Source organism: Sylvia atricapilla, chromosome 8, assembly GCF_009819655.1.
Source record: "Sylvia atricapilla isolate bSylAtr1 chromosome 8, bSylAtr1.pri, whole genome shotgun sequence".
NCBI classification, from domain to species: domain Eukaryota; kingdom Metazoa; phylum Chordata; class Aves; order Passeriformes; family Sylviidae; genus Sylvia; species Sylvia atricapilla.
In genome coordinates, this window is record NC_089147.1 from 12,029,450 (window position 1) to 12,044,999 (window position 15,550).

General features: G+C 39.7%; 2 protein-coding genes across 6 annotated transcripts in view; one reads left to right on the forward strand and one right to left on the reverse strand.

Annotated features, from left to right (window-relative positions):
• Positions 1-9,343, forward strand: part of CFAP43 (cilia and flagella associated protein 43) — a 44,420-nt gene extending 35,077 nt beyond the window's left edge. Inside the window, exons 30-40 of the mRNA XM_066324442.1 lie at positions 23-142; positions 225-332; positions 1,537-1,623; positions 1,928-2,016; positions 2,384-2,585; positions 3,388-3,500; positions 4,032-4,188; positions 5,029-5,193; positions 7,141-7,221; positions 8,266-8,419; positions 9,072-9,343. Of these exons, the coding sequence (XP_066180539.1) occupies positions 23-142; positions 225-332; positions 1,537-1,623; positions 1,928-2,016; positions 2,384-2,585; positions 3,388-3,500; positions 4,032-4,188; positions 5,029-5,193; positions 7,141-7,221; positions 8,266-8,419; positions 9,072-9,229 (1,434 nt within the window). The 3' untranslated portion in view covers positions 9,230-9,343. The remainder of the gene's footprint in view (positions 1-22; positions 143-224; positions 333-1,536; positions 1,624-1,927; positions 2,017-2,383; positions 2,586-3,387; positions 3,501-4,031; positions 4,189-5,028; positions 5,194-7,140; positions 7,222-8,265; positions 8,420-9,071) is intronic.
• A 1,398-nt stretch (positions 9,344-10,741) lies between these two features.
• Positions 10,742-15,320, reverse strand: SFR1 (SWI5 dependent homologous recombination repair protein 1). Of its 5 annotated transcripts, none has more exons than XM_066323620.1 (5): positions 14,938-15,320; positions 14,163-14,334; positions 13,420-13,535; positions 11,896-12,282; positions 10,742-11,749 (listed from the first exon to the last, which is right to left on the reverse strand). In XM_066323620.1, exons 3-5 carry the CDS (start codon positions 13,513-13,515, stop codon positions 11,558-11,560), a joined length of 675 nt encoding a protein of 224 aa, XP_066179717.1. In that variant the 5' UTR covers positions 13,516-13,535; positions 14,163-14,334; positions 14,938-15,320; the 3' UTR covers positions 10,742-11,557. The 5 variants fall into 5 exon arrangements, with proteins under 5 accessions (XP_066179717.1, XP_066179716.1, XP_066179715.1 ...); XM_066323619.1 differs by having other exon boundaries at positions 14,163-14,395; XM_066323618.1 differs by lacking the exon at positions 14,163-14,334.
• Positions 15,321-15,550: the final 230 nt, after the last annotated feature.

A 15,550-nucleotide genomic window follows, 5' to 3' on the forward strand; every position in this document is an offset into this window, starting at 1 on the left:
CTCTGGTCCTTCCCTTCCGCAGTTTCTGAGAAATGAATGGAAGAAACTCGAAGCTTCAATCAAGGAAACAACACAAAATTTTGATGCGATTGTCTGCAAACTCTCTGAAAAGAAACTGAAATCAGAGATGGCCATCTACCAGGTATTGCAAAAAGCATTAATTTTTCATCTCTGCCTCTGTGCAGTAGAAATGTTGACTTTTTTTAATTACAATAACTTCACAGGAAGAACTTAAAATAGTCAATCTCATTTACACTTTACTGTTGGATGAAGAGTTGGACACCAGAGAAGCTGGACTTCACAAATTCCTCGTGAAAAAGAAGAAAGATAAAGTAAGTTATATTTTGGAACACTTGTTTGGAACACTTGTTGTTAGGAATAATGTAATGTTTACAGTAGAGTTTCATGTGAAGTCTGCTCTTTCCAAACCAAAACCTTGCCATAAAGGACTTTCTGACAATTTACAGGGTCATTCTTGGGTTTTCTTCACTTTGTACAGGTGACAAATTACTATATATTATATACATTATAAATACCTCTGGTTTTCTTAATCGGTACTCAGCTCAGTTCATCTGGAGTTCTTTGGTAAAACTTCATACATTCAGAAGGGCATGCTACTGTTTGTTTGCTACATATAATATTCTTTAGTATCAAGCTGAAAGTACAGGAATAGGTTCTGGATTTTCAGTTCAAGTCTCTTACTGTGGTAGTCTGCAGGTTTGTTCTGGCTTTTGGGACAATGTTATCCCATTTTCCCACTTTGTCTTCATAGAGCTGTTCATGAGTCCACGGATAATACACTGCTGCCTCCACATGTCAGATCTCCTGCTCAGCCTGTGCAGAGCACTGTGCATTTGGAGGTGCCAGCAGCCCATCGTGAGCTGCAGGGAGGGATTCCAAATTGGCTGGACTAATTTTAAAGCCATCTGAATATATACCAGCTTATAATTTTCAATTTTTTTTTCTTCATTTTCTAAATGGTCCCATTGGTACAACCTTTGGTCCCTGGAAATGTCAAATACAACAAAACTGTCTCCCCTGCAGAGTATTAGCATTTAACAGCCTCCATAAATCATGATTTTACTATCCTGACACATAGCAGAACTCTGCCATGGCAATGGGGAAATCGCATTCTAAAGTTAAGAACTCTCTACTGAACAACATTCGAGATTTTTTGACTGGTCTTACCTGAGATGACAAGAAAGTGAAAAGAAATCTCTATAGAAAAAAAGGTATCAACGTATCTTATTACATTCAATGTTTCAAAAGGCTTGTAAGCATTTCTTATAGAAATTTGTTACATTCTTAAGCAGCAGGTTTGTTTAATTTCACAGCTCTATATCTTCTAGCAGTATCTACAAGTAACCCCTGAAGAAGGCACTATATGGTTACTTAAAATAGCTCACAAAGTTATCTCTAAACATTGAAATAAGGTTTAGAGAAATAAGAAGTTGTCAGCTTCATCACTGTGTGTGAATAGCTGTTCACTGCTTTTGCTGGCTGTTTCATTCCTGAAATCGTTTGGTTTTACTGTAGGTCAAGGGTGCAAGAAAAATCCTGACTGCAAAACATGGTGTTGAGGCTTACAGAGGCCCCTATCGAGATGCATTACATGAAGAGAAGGTGAGACTCTTGGAAACACATGGAGTTTCAGAAGTTAAAAGTTAATGTTGTATCTTCATAATGAGAAGAATGTATTTCTCTGTGTCTTGGCTGTAAGCAAGAGTTCTGGCCAACTCACTGATCAATGAAATTAGGCAGTAAAGGGCAGTGTGTCCATAGAAGAATTTATGAAATAGTGCAGATTCCTATGTTTGGGAGCACTTTGAAAAGCACTGTATCCTGTATTTTTAAGATATGGACAGGTTGATTTTTTAAAAAAAAAATAGTATTGTGGTAACAAGAAAGCTTTCTTCCCCACCCCCAGAACCTGGAACATGGTTTTATAAAGCAGTTTGCTCATCTACCTCATGGTCTCTTTGAGGAACTTTTACATCTCTACAGACATCGACCAGAGTAAGATCCCCTCTGATCCCATTGTCTAAATAGTAATATTTCTCATGAGTCAAGTTAGACTACTATTTATTCTAATAGTCTAAATTATATTGCCTGCTTTTTGTTGGATAGTTAACAATAGGCAATTTCCCATCACACTAACAATTGCTGTTTCAAATATACATTTCCTTATTCACCCCACGAAAGGTATTTTAAATGCAATCTAAACAATCATTAGGTTCCAAGACAATATTCTTATTTTGTACAGTCTTATCTATTTGCTTTTTGCAAGCCATTGAGAGTATGAAACATTCTTAGCTTTTTGTGGCCTTCTTCTATGCTGAGAAAATACAAAGTACATCCTCTCTGTGCTGTGTGTGTGCATTAGGACCCCAAGGACAGAAACCCTCCTTGACACAGCTAACCCCTATGTAAAGAGATCAGCTGAGGATTACCAAGATGCACTTTCCCATTTGATGAAAGCCCTGGATGAACTGGATAGTCCTGAGCACATGCCCAGTGGCTTAGACCAGTCTGTGTGGGAACATTTTTGTCTAGCCAGACGAAATAAAATGGAGAGTGAGGAGCTGGTATGTAAGATCCTTTATTTTGCTGATTTACTTCTTGATATTTTTGAGTCTTAAACTTTAGTGGAGTTCTCACATAGGGTCAGGCTAGTGATGAAATAACAATGCAGGATACATATACTCCATTGGGATTTGAAAGTTTGTTCTGGCTACATTCAATTCAGAGTAATAGGGAAACCTGTTCTCTAGTTCTAGCTGTAGATCTTCAGAGGAAAAATTAGCATATTAAAATGGATAGATTTGATCAGAATGATTGTGACCTTGATATAATTTCATTAAAAATAAAAAATATCATTTTCCTTTTCTCTATCCATACCAAAAAAACCCTATCAGGTATTTGATTCCCATTATCTGTTGAAGTCATCCTCTCCCATAAGCATTCTATACTTGCACCAATGCACTCCAGTATTTTTCTAAAATATAAAGAGCAATTATTAAAAGGTGTTTTGGAGATATATTTGTTCATTGTAAAAGCATAACATTATACATATACACATATATATATAATCTGAATTACCCAGAGACAGATATACATGAAATTTGACCAAAAGAGAAGCAAATAGGATTTTCCTTCACATGAATAAACTATGCATATATGAACAAATATATGTTCATATATGTTCCTGAGCAGAGTATAAGGATTGTAACATTTATGTCTCATATGGTGTACTGAGATTCCCAAAATACTGAGCTGCATATTTAGGTATACAGAAATCTTAAGAACTTGTCTTGTCTGTCCTCAAAGAGGCTTGGCCTGACATATAAAGTTGAAAAAGTTGGCAATGTGACAATGTTGCTTCCCTAGGTGAAATGGAAGGCTCTACCACTGGCAGACATGCAGGCCTGTCTCCAGAGAAGAATGGATGAAAATGATAAGATGAAGTCAGAATTGGAGAACACTTTCCAAGAACTTACTTGGTAATTTTGTGTCTTTTCCTATATTTAGCTGACCTTTAATACTCCGCTAGCACAGAACCAAAAGTTACAAACAAAATTATACACCTCTGTTCTCCAGCACTCTTTTATCCAGGTTTCATTGCTGCTTGGACCTGCAGTATTTCCTGTTTTTTATCTACATAACGTAATTTTCACATTCGTTATCATTCAAGAATAAATTCTAAAGTAAAATATACAGGAAAATGGGCCCCGGCTGGAAGTCTCTTCTGTTTTCTTTTCAATTGATACTAAGATTTCTTTTCAGTAATAACATTTTCCCTCAGAACATCTGCTGGAGTATGTTAAACTGAACCCCGTACTTGAAAACTTATGTGTACATATACCATAAGTTTCATATTTTGTAGTCACCTTAGCATCAAACAGAAGTTAATGAGTAAGCCCTACCTGAACATACCACCTACCAGTAACAAATATAAACATTGAGAATCATGGGAGGATTTATATAATCCTGTTGAAATGACTGAACACTGTTTTTATTTTCTGTCATCTTAGGCTGAAGGAGGAGAAGATGAAGCTTCAGCAGAATGTGACTGTCCAGTTTTTGCTAAAACAAGGACAGGTGGAATTGGAAAGTACTCAGATCCCAGAATACAGTGATGCTGTTCTCATTGACAGGAGTGTTGTTGAAGAACTGAATTGTGCTCTTGCGGTAATTTACATTATCTAGAGGAAATTTAAGCTTTCTAAACAAATGCATTGTCCTTCAGGGGCTCAGCTTTTTCTCCAGTTTGACAACTACTTTCAATTCATTACAACACACCAGCAGGCTCAGTTGTAATCCAGAAGCTATTAAGAATTCTCTAATGTCTCTTCTCATGATGTAAAGATTGCAGTGCAGACTGCTTTCTTGATGTTTGATCGATACAATTCAGATCAATGAAATGGCCACAGTCTTCAGATACACCATCACTTACACATAAATTGCAACTAGAAAATGCTAATATCATAGGCACCAGTCCAAAAATTCCCTCCAGGCAAACTTAGAGTCATGTTAAGAAGCATTTGAATAGTGGTTCACATTAAAAATTAATACAGTTTTTTATGTAAGGTGAAATTGGTGATGATACTTAAAACAGTCTTTCATACCCTCATGAAATGTCCTTTTTTTAGACATTCTAGCTGTACAAAAATTGTCTTTTACTGCTACTGCACAAAGCCTTCAGTAACCTCTACAAAATACCTTAAACAGAGCAAGCTTGTATTTTGTAGAACTAAAATGCCTTTCCATTCTTATATAAGATAGACAGAGTGAGGGAAAAGTTAGTTGTCATTTTCTTCATCTATTTCTATGATCTAAGGCTGTGACACAGAGCATAAAAGAGAATGAACTTCCTTAAAAGATAACCATCTGGAGCAAAGTCTGGAAAGAGGCTGCAGTATAGCATGTTTAATTGACTAAAATTATGATTTTGGGAACTTGCCCATCTTGTTTCAAACAACTATTCCATAATCTGTAAAGTGTGTTAATTAAGATTGATCTTTTTTTTAGGCTCAAGGCGAAAAAAAAATTACTGCCATGGTAGAATTTAAAGACTTCTCTAAAGGAATAATACAGCTGGAATGGGAACACAAGAAAATGAAAATGCAGATACAAGATCTGAAAGAGAAGGCTCGGGATATTGTAATACTACCTATTTCAAAAGATTGCCAGCTAGTGAGTTGCTTTTTCTGATTTATATTTAACTGCAGAAAATTATGCTGCCTATACCTATGTAAGAAAGGTAGTTTATATTTGTACCTCATAAATCTCCTCTTACTAGAGAAACATGATTCCTAATAGGTCAACAGTTCAGCTTTCATTGAGAATGAGCAGTGATGAAATTCTTTGGGATGTTACAGTGTAAATTAAGGCAAAATTAGCCCTAACTGTTAGTGTTTCAAAACGGGCGTTGAATAAGGAGTCAGAATTTTGCAGCCACGAGATCTCTTAAATCGAGCAGAGTCATTTTTAAGTGGAAGGTCTGAGGTGCCCCCATCGGGCATCGCACAGAAATCCCCTAACTCTGCTCTGCGCGGAGACTGAGCGTTCCTGCGGCAGCCTGACCGCGTCCCACCCCTCACTGCCATTCGCTGGCCCAGCAGCACAACGGGGAATTGTTTGCCATGCCCGGCAGGCAGCAGGGGCAGCCGGCCAGAATGGCAGCACCTACAGAGCTTTGAACAAGCTGGCAGGCCAGGAAAGAGGTAAAGGCTGTGGGACACAGCCAAGGATACTACTGAAAAGAAAGGAGGGAAGAAAAGAGGAAGAAGAAAGGTTGTAGGGAAAGCCTGAGGGTATTGCAGTATGGAATGCAGAAGACTGTAGGGAAATCTTACGGTGATGAGGTGGGTGGCATAAAGGTTTGGAGTAAAGCATGTTGAAGTATGGGTAGGGTGGAGATACAGCAGTGGGGACAGCTATAAAGCACAGTAAAGAAAAGTGTTGGACAGCAGGTAAGGATATTGCAATTCCATCAAAAGATCAGAAGAAAATTCAAAACATATGTTTTGCCTAATGTTTATTTGTATTGCTGGTCCACAAAATTCTTGTTCTGAATCACAGCTACAGGACCTTCATAACTAACACCAATCACCAGAACAGCTTTCCAAGGAGGTGATGTGACACCACAGTAAAAAGTTCTTGTGGCAAATTTATCACTCGTGTTGCTGTTAGCTCAGTTCATTAAACTGATGAGTAGAATCTTACCCTCCAGAGAGTTAAACTACCCATAGTAAAGGCATTTACCAGTTAATCAGAATCTGAATGCCCTGAGGGAACTGACTGATGTCACCTTTTGATTAGAAATATGAGGTTAGTGGGAAAGACAAGGAAACAGATACCCCAACAACAGGAATGGAAAGAAAGATGGCTTAGGTAAATGTGTGTGGGAAAGGACCTGAGACCATTTGGAATGAGGGCTGTTAATGAAGCAGTGAGTGAAAAGTTTAATCCTGTAGGCAGGGAGCTCCTTCTGAGTCTTTCCTGTTTCTCCTCCTCTAACTAGAACAGTCCACAGAATTCTGCCTGTCACTTTGGTGGGACAAGTTCTCTGGAAGGATGAATCTACATCGACAGAAACCTGTTCACTGCCTGTTATAGATCCATAAAACATTATGGGGTTTGCCATTTGTCATTTGATAAAGAGGTATTTTAGTAGCAGTGTGCTCAGGGAAAAATCAATAAATTCTCTGATCTGTCAATTACTATGCAGATAGAACAATGAAAGAAGTAAGAATGATTGGGACACCACTAGACAGAAAATAATAATTTTCCTCTCTAGCCTAAAGACAGTCTGTCTTAGGCCTCCAGCTATGTTAGTTTAGATTACATTATAAGCAAAAGCATAGCTTGGGGTTTGTGACAACCTCAGCATACTTGTTTGGGCCTTTTTCCATGATAAATATGTAATAAATAGCATTTTTTTTAACAGCTTCACAGTTTAGTACTCGCACAGCATCCAAGTATATCCTTACGAGGTCCATTTATGATCACTAGTAAACCTGTACCACTGCAGAATTCTAGTTTTTTGAGTTTCACATAGTATGACTTTCTTTATGGAAGGGTAGAATTGTTGAGAATGAATAGGCAAAAGATAATTTCTTTCTGGTTTTATTTCTTCAGTTCCTAACCGTGCACAACTATGACACCCACATCACTCAGCACTTAGCAGGGATGGAGCAGAGCCTTGGTGTCATGGATAAGGTAAATCCAAGGGAGCCACCACATCTGAGACACAGCCTTAGTTTAAATGCAGCTCCTTACCTTCATTAGCAAGAAGTGTTTGAAAGAATAAGTGCAATTGATATAGCATGCTAACTCAAGGACTGTTGGAGTACACCCATAATAGCACACACAGATAGGTATAGATACAGATACATCATGTATTTTTGTCCATTTGGATTTCAATAGTTTCCTCAACTTGAGCTGTGCTGTCTCCAGCAGCAGTTCTCTAGTGTTTGGAAGCAGCCATCATACATGGAGTGCTGCAGAGATGAAGCTTATCTACTTGCTTTGTTACTGGAATTACATACTTTCCTATCCTGAACATCTGAATGCAGATCTGCTAATCATTTCTTACACAGCACTGCCTGTAAAAGTCACTCTTCCATTTCTAATGAAACATTCTTTCAGTCTTCACTGTTAATTGTTTCTCTCCAGGAACACCAGCCTGTTCAAAGTATTCATCCCCTCTGTATTCAAAATAAGAGACACAGCAATCTGATTTGCTGGCTACCTCGTGTATTTCATCATTCGAATTATGACTGTCCTTATTTTTACGTGATTTCACTGGATTTTCTCCAAGTTGTGCTAGTTGGCATCAGCTTCCTCTTCCTCTTCAAGCTTTAGTATTTCCCTTGTCACTTTACAGCCCATCCATCAGCTTCAGCAGCTCCCAGCAGCCAAGACCATGTCCTTAACTCACTGATTCCATTGACTTCCTTTTCTCCCTTTGCCTTTCAAGTTTTATCTTTAATATATCTCCCTTCCTGACCTATTCCTCTTTATTCCTTGGCCACTCCTTAAATTAGGATTCCATAAACTGAGATACCCTGTGTGAAAGACTTTACAAAGTAAAGTTTACAGTGTACTACAAATTAAAGCTCACGATGTGCTACTAGTCAAATCAACATGCATGAAAGTTTATCAAGCTACAACAAAGTGCTTAAAATTATAGCTTTTCATCATTTGTCTGAAGAGTTTTTGTATGACCTCATATATTTGGTTTATTCATCTCAAAATGGACAGTTGCACAAGAAGAATGTGAAAAACCGTCAGAAAAAAGTCAGAGAGCTGAAGAACTGCATCCGTCTAAAAGAGGAAGCGAACTACAAGCTCAGCCTGCAGCTGAAGGAAATGCTTGTGTCTGTGTCAGAAAGGATGCACATCTTCAAGGCAGCTGGTGAGTCCAGTGATGCCCTTTAAGAGACAAAGAACATTCAGAAAATGATTGCAAGGCTGGACAGTGCTGCTCTCCACCATCAGCTGAGGGGCAAGGAATGCCTGTGTGTTACTGTATGTGCACAGTGAGCGGAGTCCTTCCTGCCAAACCCTAACATGGTTACTGAAGAGTTACCTGGAGACTCCTGTGGCTCTTGTAACCAAAGCTAACTGACTGCATTCCTGAAAATGTTCAAGTCAAAATATCACAGTCATTAATAACCTCATTAGGTAACATGCTTTCATTTTTTTCTGAAAGCTATTCAATGGGCTTCTTTCCACCCTTCCAAAAGAACAGAGGAAGAAATGTGCAGCTAAGAATTGTATTCACTATTAGGAAAACTTAAAAAGATCTTTCCACTAGTAGAAAACAGTTACAGATTGCCAAAATGGTGGGTACTTGCTAGAAGCTAAAGCAAGCATGCCCAGTGCCTTTTTAGAATTTTTTGCTTTATTTAGTACTATAAAGGCTCTTAAGCCCAACTGTGAGCCTTTTTTTAAATATTTGCCTATTTTATACAGACCTTGCAATAACCCCAGGACAGGTCCCATATAAATATAAACTACACATCCCCTATGAGCACAGGTTAACACTAATACTTTGTTTTCTGCAGACACACGGGATATTTCTGAAAAGAACACAAGGCAGCGTTACCAAGAGATTGTGAAACAGAAATATCTACGGATCCTTATACGGGAACAGGAAAAACAGCGTGCAATTCTTCAGGCAGAAGCTGAAAGCTGGAAACCAAGGACAGTCCATAAAATTTAAAAATCAAAGTCTAGGTAGGTGGATAATACCATGGTCTTATCTAAGGAAAAGAGTTTTGACAGCTGATTCTTCTCCCTGAACTTTTCTTCCCACAAGTTGTTGCTTCTGGAATTCCTTTTAAATAAAGGAATTTGAAAGATGCATGGTTGTCTGATTTGTATTTTTTACCCCTGGTCTTACCCCATTATGTTTCAGTTGATGAGATTTATTTCTATGGATTTTATTATATAAACCATATAGCTCATTACAGTAAACAAAGGATACAAGAAATTGTAGACTGATAGAAGAACAGGTATATTTGTATGTCCATTGTTTGCAATATACAAAAAAATTGTAGAACCTTTTAAAGGTAAAGAAATCTATGCATTGGCATCTGCTACAATTTGTGTCTTGAGATCATAACTTACCGGTATGATGGCACAGGTGTCAGTTTCTGAGCAGATGTAGGGATGTTTCCTCCTGACGATGTGTGCCAAAGGCAGCTGTGCCTTACCATGGTATAATCACCCACAGCCAGAAGGAGCTGTGGCTGCTGCCAAGGACAGAAGCACAGGAAAACCTGGTTTGGAAGCATTTGGCCTCCTGGAATAGTTGCTGGCATCTCCCACCCCTTTACATTGAGATGTAGTGTATTCTCCCGCCAGCTCCAGCTCCTTCTATGACAGCTAAAGGAAAATAAAGAACCTACAATGAAGTTAAACACTACTGGAGCCCCATCTGCTACTCGGGCATGGTCCCTGCTTTTTATTTCCCTGCTCCATGGTGTGTGTCAATTCTCCTTCCATAAATTCACATGATATCGAAACCCATTGTGAGAGCAACAATAGCTTTGATACCTTAGCTTAAAATTCTACACCTGTAAGAAAAAACTATTTCAGTTTTGATCCTGTACATCTCTTTTTTAGCTTTACCATCTCTAACAGGGAGTTGTGAGGATTCTGGTTACTTCTCACTTATTACAAGACCTTTTGTCTTTCTGCTGAAACTGCCCTAAAAGCAGCATTGTTCCAAAAGTGCCAAGGACTCAGGGAAGATAACTGGCCCCTTCAGCCCCTTCACCACCAGGCACCATCATCTTTTTGCACTGGCCTAAAAAGGCAGAGAAATATTGCTTTAATACTCAAAATGTGACTTGCAATACAGGTTGTTCTGCATTAATTCTCTCTGGACAGCAACAGTCACTATTCTTAAGAGCAAGTTGTAGGTACAGGCTGAAGTCTAATGAGCCTTACCAATGGTTAAAAGGTACTGTATGATCTTTGATTTTCTTTCTCTTCAGCTAGGAAACCACTCTCTTATTAAGGAAACAGGATATAGCACCTGTAAACAAAAGAGGCAGGGTATAACCAATGAGAAAACAAGATTCCTAGCAGGGAATGTTGTAAAGTAGTTAAGATTTATGTATTGTTACAATTGAGAAGCAGTGATTTTAGGGAAAAATAAAAACCAGAAGTCACCATGATGAGAAAATAAGCAATTTAAAGTTAAATAAAAAAACTTTTAAAAAAGGCATTATAAAATAAATGAAATGGTAAAGATTTATTCAGCTTTATGATGCTATGGTTGAAGCAATCCCACAAACAAGGCCTTGTTTTTCTTATTTATTTGAAAAGAGAAAACACCTTGGCTCTCCGATGTAGTAGGGGAATAGAAAGTTGGTTTCAATTTTCTTGCCTTCCCTTCTATTACCTCAGGCTGTAGCAGAATGCTTATGAGACAGCAGCCCTGGAGAGACTGTCTGGACCAGCCCCTGAAAACAGCTGCAGTACAGCACATTTCCCTCAGTAAGAGTTAACTAATTTTGATGATGTTAATATTCCAGAGCTGAGATAAGATGTTCTCACTAGCTTTATCTTCAATTAACTCACAAAATGCTGTCATTAGCCTTCACTGGCTGGCTGGCACCAGGAAGACGTTTGTAAAATGGGTGTATCTACAAACAAACTGAACTGTTCTCCATGTGAACATGAACAGAATTGACAATTTGAGTTATTTCAATACAAGTGACCATGCAGAGACTAATCAAAAAATGGACTGCTTTCTACCTGTTAAACTATGACTTCCTTTTTTTCTTATTAAATAAAAATTCACTGACTAAGTCCTTAAGCCAGATTCTCCAAAACATCACCAGTTTGATTTTTCCCATTAAGTAATGCTTTTTACAGTGTCTACTGTATGTATGGACATAGTTTTACAAGTATCTCTGGAGAAAACTTCCTAACCTCAAAGCATAAAGTCCATTGTCTGATCAATACTTCTGACACAATCAGAATTTATTCAGTCTTTTCTGCGTTTGTGTCTGTGCAAAGAAAGCTCTGCAGCTGTAGATTATGCATCTACAAAATCTTCTTCTGTTCTGCTGTAGTGCAGTAATTGGTCTTCTAACCCAAAATTATCGATGAGCTGAGCGAGAGTCACTTTGTTGCCATCTGCAGAAAAGGCCGACTGCAGCTCATGGAGAATCAGCTGGGTGCTGCTTCTCCACTTCACTATCAAAGCCTGCAGCTCAGACAGGTTGTTCTGAAATTGGGACAAGCAAACAAAGAGTCATCATCTACTGACACAAGGGGGTTTTCATACCCTGCAGATATCCTTATAAAACACCTTAAACTGAGACAACACACAAACACCACACTAAAAAAAACAGTGGGTAAGTATTGCCTCACCTTGGATCGATACATCTTCACCAGTTTGAGCCTACGAAGTAGCTCTTCCTTCTCTTGCACTTGTTTCACCAGCTTTGCTTTTTCTTCCAGGGACTGTTGCTGACCAAGATCAACCTGTAGCACATCCGAATTCTCTGCTGATCCACAGGGATCACTCTCCTGTGAGGGACTTTTGAAACATGTGTGTCCAGGGCCATTTCCTTCCAGGTTTTCAGAACCATCTTGTAATCTAGAACAGTCTGTACTTGTCTCTGGCAGGCACCCCGTGTCAGCACCAGCAGAGTCTTTTCCATCAGGGTCTATTTTGAGCCGTTTTGCCACTGTAAAATTGGCATTAAATGAACGTCTTGTTTTCCTTAGTCGTTCCCTCAGAGCTGCACTCATTTGCTAAAAAGTAAAATAAATAAACACAAAACCCCAGGTGGTCAGGTTAATCTTAAATTTTATCAAATCTCAAACAACTGTTTAGCCATCGTTATTATTTACATAGAATATGTAATATATTTAACTATCATTGTAAAGCCAGGCTTTCTGATTCTCTGTACAGCCTTCAAAAACTTGAACAAAGTTAACTTCTTCCTTTCACATGTATTTACATACACAGCTGCAAGATATGGAAAGATGTAGCTCCACATTTTGTTGGACAAAATCCTGTATTCTGTTGAGGCAAACTTACTCATCTAGTCTTTGTGTAAGAGAAATACAGCATATTTCAACTTGGCTAATTTTATTCTATGAATTTGTCCTCTAGTTTAATAAAGATTTAATAATAAATAAGGGTTATTTTTCCTGCTGTTCCATCCATCCTATACATCTCTGTTGGAATTGGTACAAAACATCTGTATTCTAGAGCATATTAGAAATACCTCTACAATTTTGACCTGTTCATGCTTCGAGATACTTCACAAGCACCTAAAAAGATTTTTTTTTCCTTCAAAATAACTATTTTTATAGTCTGTGTCTCACATTTTTATTTATAGAAATGCACTAAAATACAGAAGTGAGGGATTAGTTAGAGAATACTTTCAAACCAGGCCTGTCTTGCATAGATCTGGATTCTGAGTGTGACAGTATCACCACTGCACACACTGGGATAAGGCCAAGGCAGAGCTCAGCCCTATGGAGAATATATAAACTGAGAGCATTGTCTTTGTTCCACTGGAGGCAGAAGTCACAGAAGGTCATCCTGCATGCACAGCAACCCAGAAAACTAGAATTCGAGAAAACTGAACATAACAGATTAAAACAAACAAGCAAAAAAACCACCATACACCCCATAGAGTATTTAAATTTATTAGCATGGCATTTGGGTTATGTTGCTTCATCACTGTATTCACAGCAAACATTTGCATTTTCAGAGCAAAGTCTACCATTCCTTTCCTGCACAGCCTATAGCTAGAGGTTTAAGGTGTCTCTACCCTTCCAGCACCAGTATCTCAGTGACTTCTGACTCCTTGATGATTTCACAGGCATTTCTGCTACTATGAAGAATCACATTATTGGAAAAGTAGTCAGTTTTCATACCTGTTTCCCTGAACTAGCCCCCTGTGCAGGTGCTGCCCCAGAATCCTTTGGAGTACTGCACAAAGATGGCAATTTATCCAGCACTGACTCTTCCATCTCGGGATGAATAGCAGTCTCTGTTAATGACAGAATGAATTATGGTGTCATTGTCACCTGATTATAATGAGCCATGTGGCTGCAGAAATGAGTAAAAAGCTCTAATATGAAATTCTAAGGCTTATTTTCTAATTGGCATGTTCAAAAAAGACATCTGTTTAAGTTACAAAACTGTTTCATGTCCTAAGTAGCATCTTGCTTTGTAAACAGTTTTTCTTTAAGAGATGCATGACACTACTAACTGCCATAAAGTCTTTTACTATCCATTTCATGTATTATTTTTCCCCTTGCTCCTAAAGCTCTGTGGAGCCAGGAAGATTTTTGTTGTGCACAAGTATAAACAATTAATCTTTTCTATAGAACAATATAATTGGGTATCCAGGTCTCTGAAAATAATCCAGTCTCATTTCATCCTTCTGGGGAGGCTGCTTAAAAAAGTAATTACTCACACAGGTGGAAGTTTTGATTAACAGGAAGCATCCCAAGCTCACTCAGAAAGGTACCTTAATTAAAATGGGTAAGTCACACCTCCCAGCACGAACCAACTTCAAATCGATTTGGCAATGTTTAACTTCGTTTAGCAGTTGTGAACCACGTACTAATGACCAGAATGCGGCTGGAAAATCGACAGCTGCACCTCCACTCACCTGCAAATTGCAATTAGGAGTTTTGAAACAGAATAAAATCCTCTCAAGAATAAAATCCTGCAAACCAAAACTAGGCAACACAGGGCTGGCACAAGGGGCTTCCTCTTCACAGATGAAAAATCCCAGAGCTTCAGTCTGCCAAAGCCTTAATAACCCAGCAACCCTGGTCTTCCTGGCTTGACACCAAAGGATGGAAGTCCTCATTTATCTTAGAAGTCGATATTCCCCCCCAGCTGTTCAAAACCGAACATATGGTACTCTATTAAAAAACCCCAGACCTTAGTAAAGAGTCTCGTTAATTTGGTATCTTAGCAATCTATCAATTAAACAGGAAGCCCACAACATCCATTAAATATAATGGAAGTTTAATACTATTATTTCCTGTTGAAAGCAAGAGCCTAGAAAAAGCTACATCATTCTTATGTATTCTGTATGTCACAAATTTGTTGTAAGTCTTTCCAAAGAGCAAAATCATTTCAAGCCTAAGAGATGGCTTTAAAAGACCCAAACAATCCTACGACTCTCTGCCTTTACTTTCTAATGAAAATTTGTTTTCAAATGACCATAACAAATACTTTTTCCAGTGGTTGGCTAATGCTGTTACTTGGCAGAACATTCACACAGATCTCCTGCACGTTTAAAATCCTTTTCCTGTATCTTAGGCTAAGAATCCTTGCTATTTTCAAGCAGTTCACCAGACAAAAAAATTCTGTCCAGCAAGTAAAGAAAATTTTAGTTAGAAGGGGGAAAGACAATTTTGCTTTTCAGTACTTACTTGACTTTTGCACTTTGGGTACGTCTGTAACTACGTCCTCAGTTTTCCTGCTTATTACCTGCTTATTAAGGCACTCACTCCTTTTACTGTCTCAACAATAAAAGACTCTATTAACACTCAGTACAGCTTTTGCTTTGCTAGTTTTCCACCCGCAGAGAAGCAGGACGAAGGCTGCGCGGCCCATAAGCAGCGCTACACACCCGTGGAGCTCGTTCGGAGGTGCTGCACGCCAAAAACGCAGCCACAGCACCCGCCCGCAGGGCTGAGGAGCGAAGGGAGGCCCCTCGGGGAGCACAAACCCCCCAGGACCGGGAGAAGAATGAAAGAACCCGGCAGAACGCCCCTTCCGGCCCCGGCCGCCCTCAGACGGCCCAACCTCCCGCGGCCGGGGCGGGGCGGGGCCGGGGCGGGGCCGGGGCGGGGCCGGGGCGGGGCCGGGCCGGGGCGGGGCCGGGGCGGGGCCGGGGCGGGGCGGGGCCGGGGCCGGGGCGGGGCCGGGGCGGGGCCGGGGCGGGGCCGGGGCCGGGCCGGGGCGGGGCCGGGGCGGGGCCGGGGCGGGGCCGGGGCCGGGGCGGGGCCGGGGCGGGGCCGGGGCGGGGCCGGGGCGGGGCCC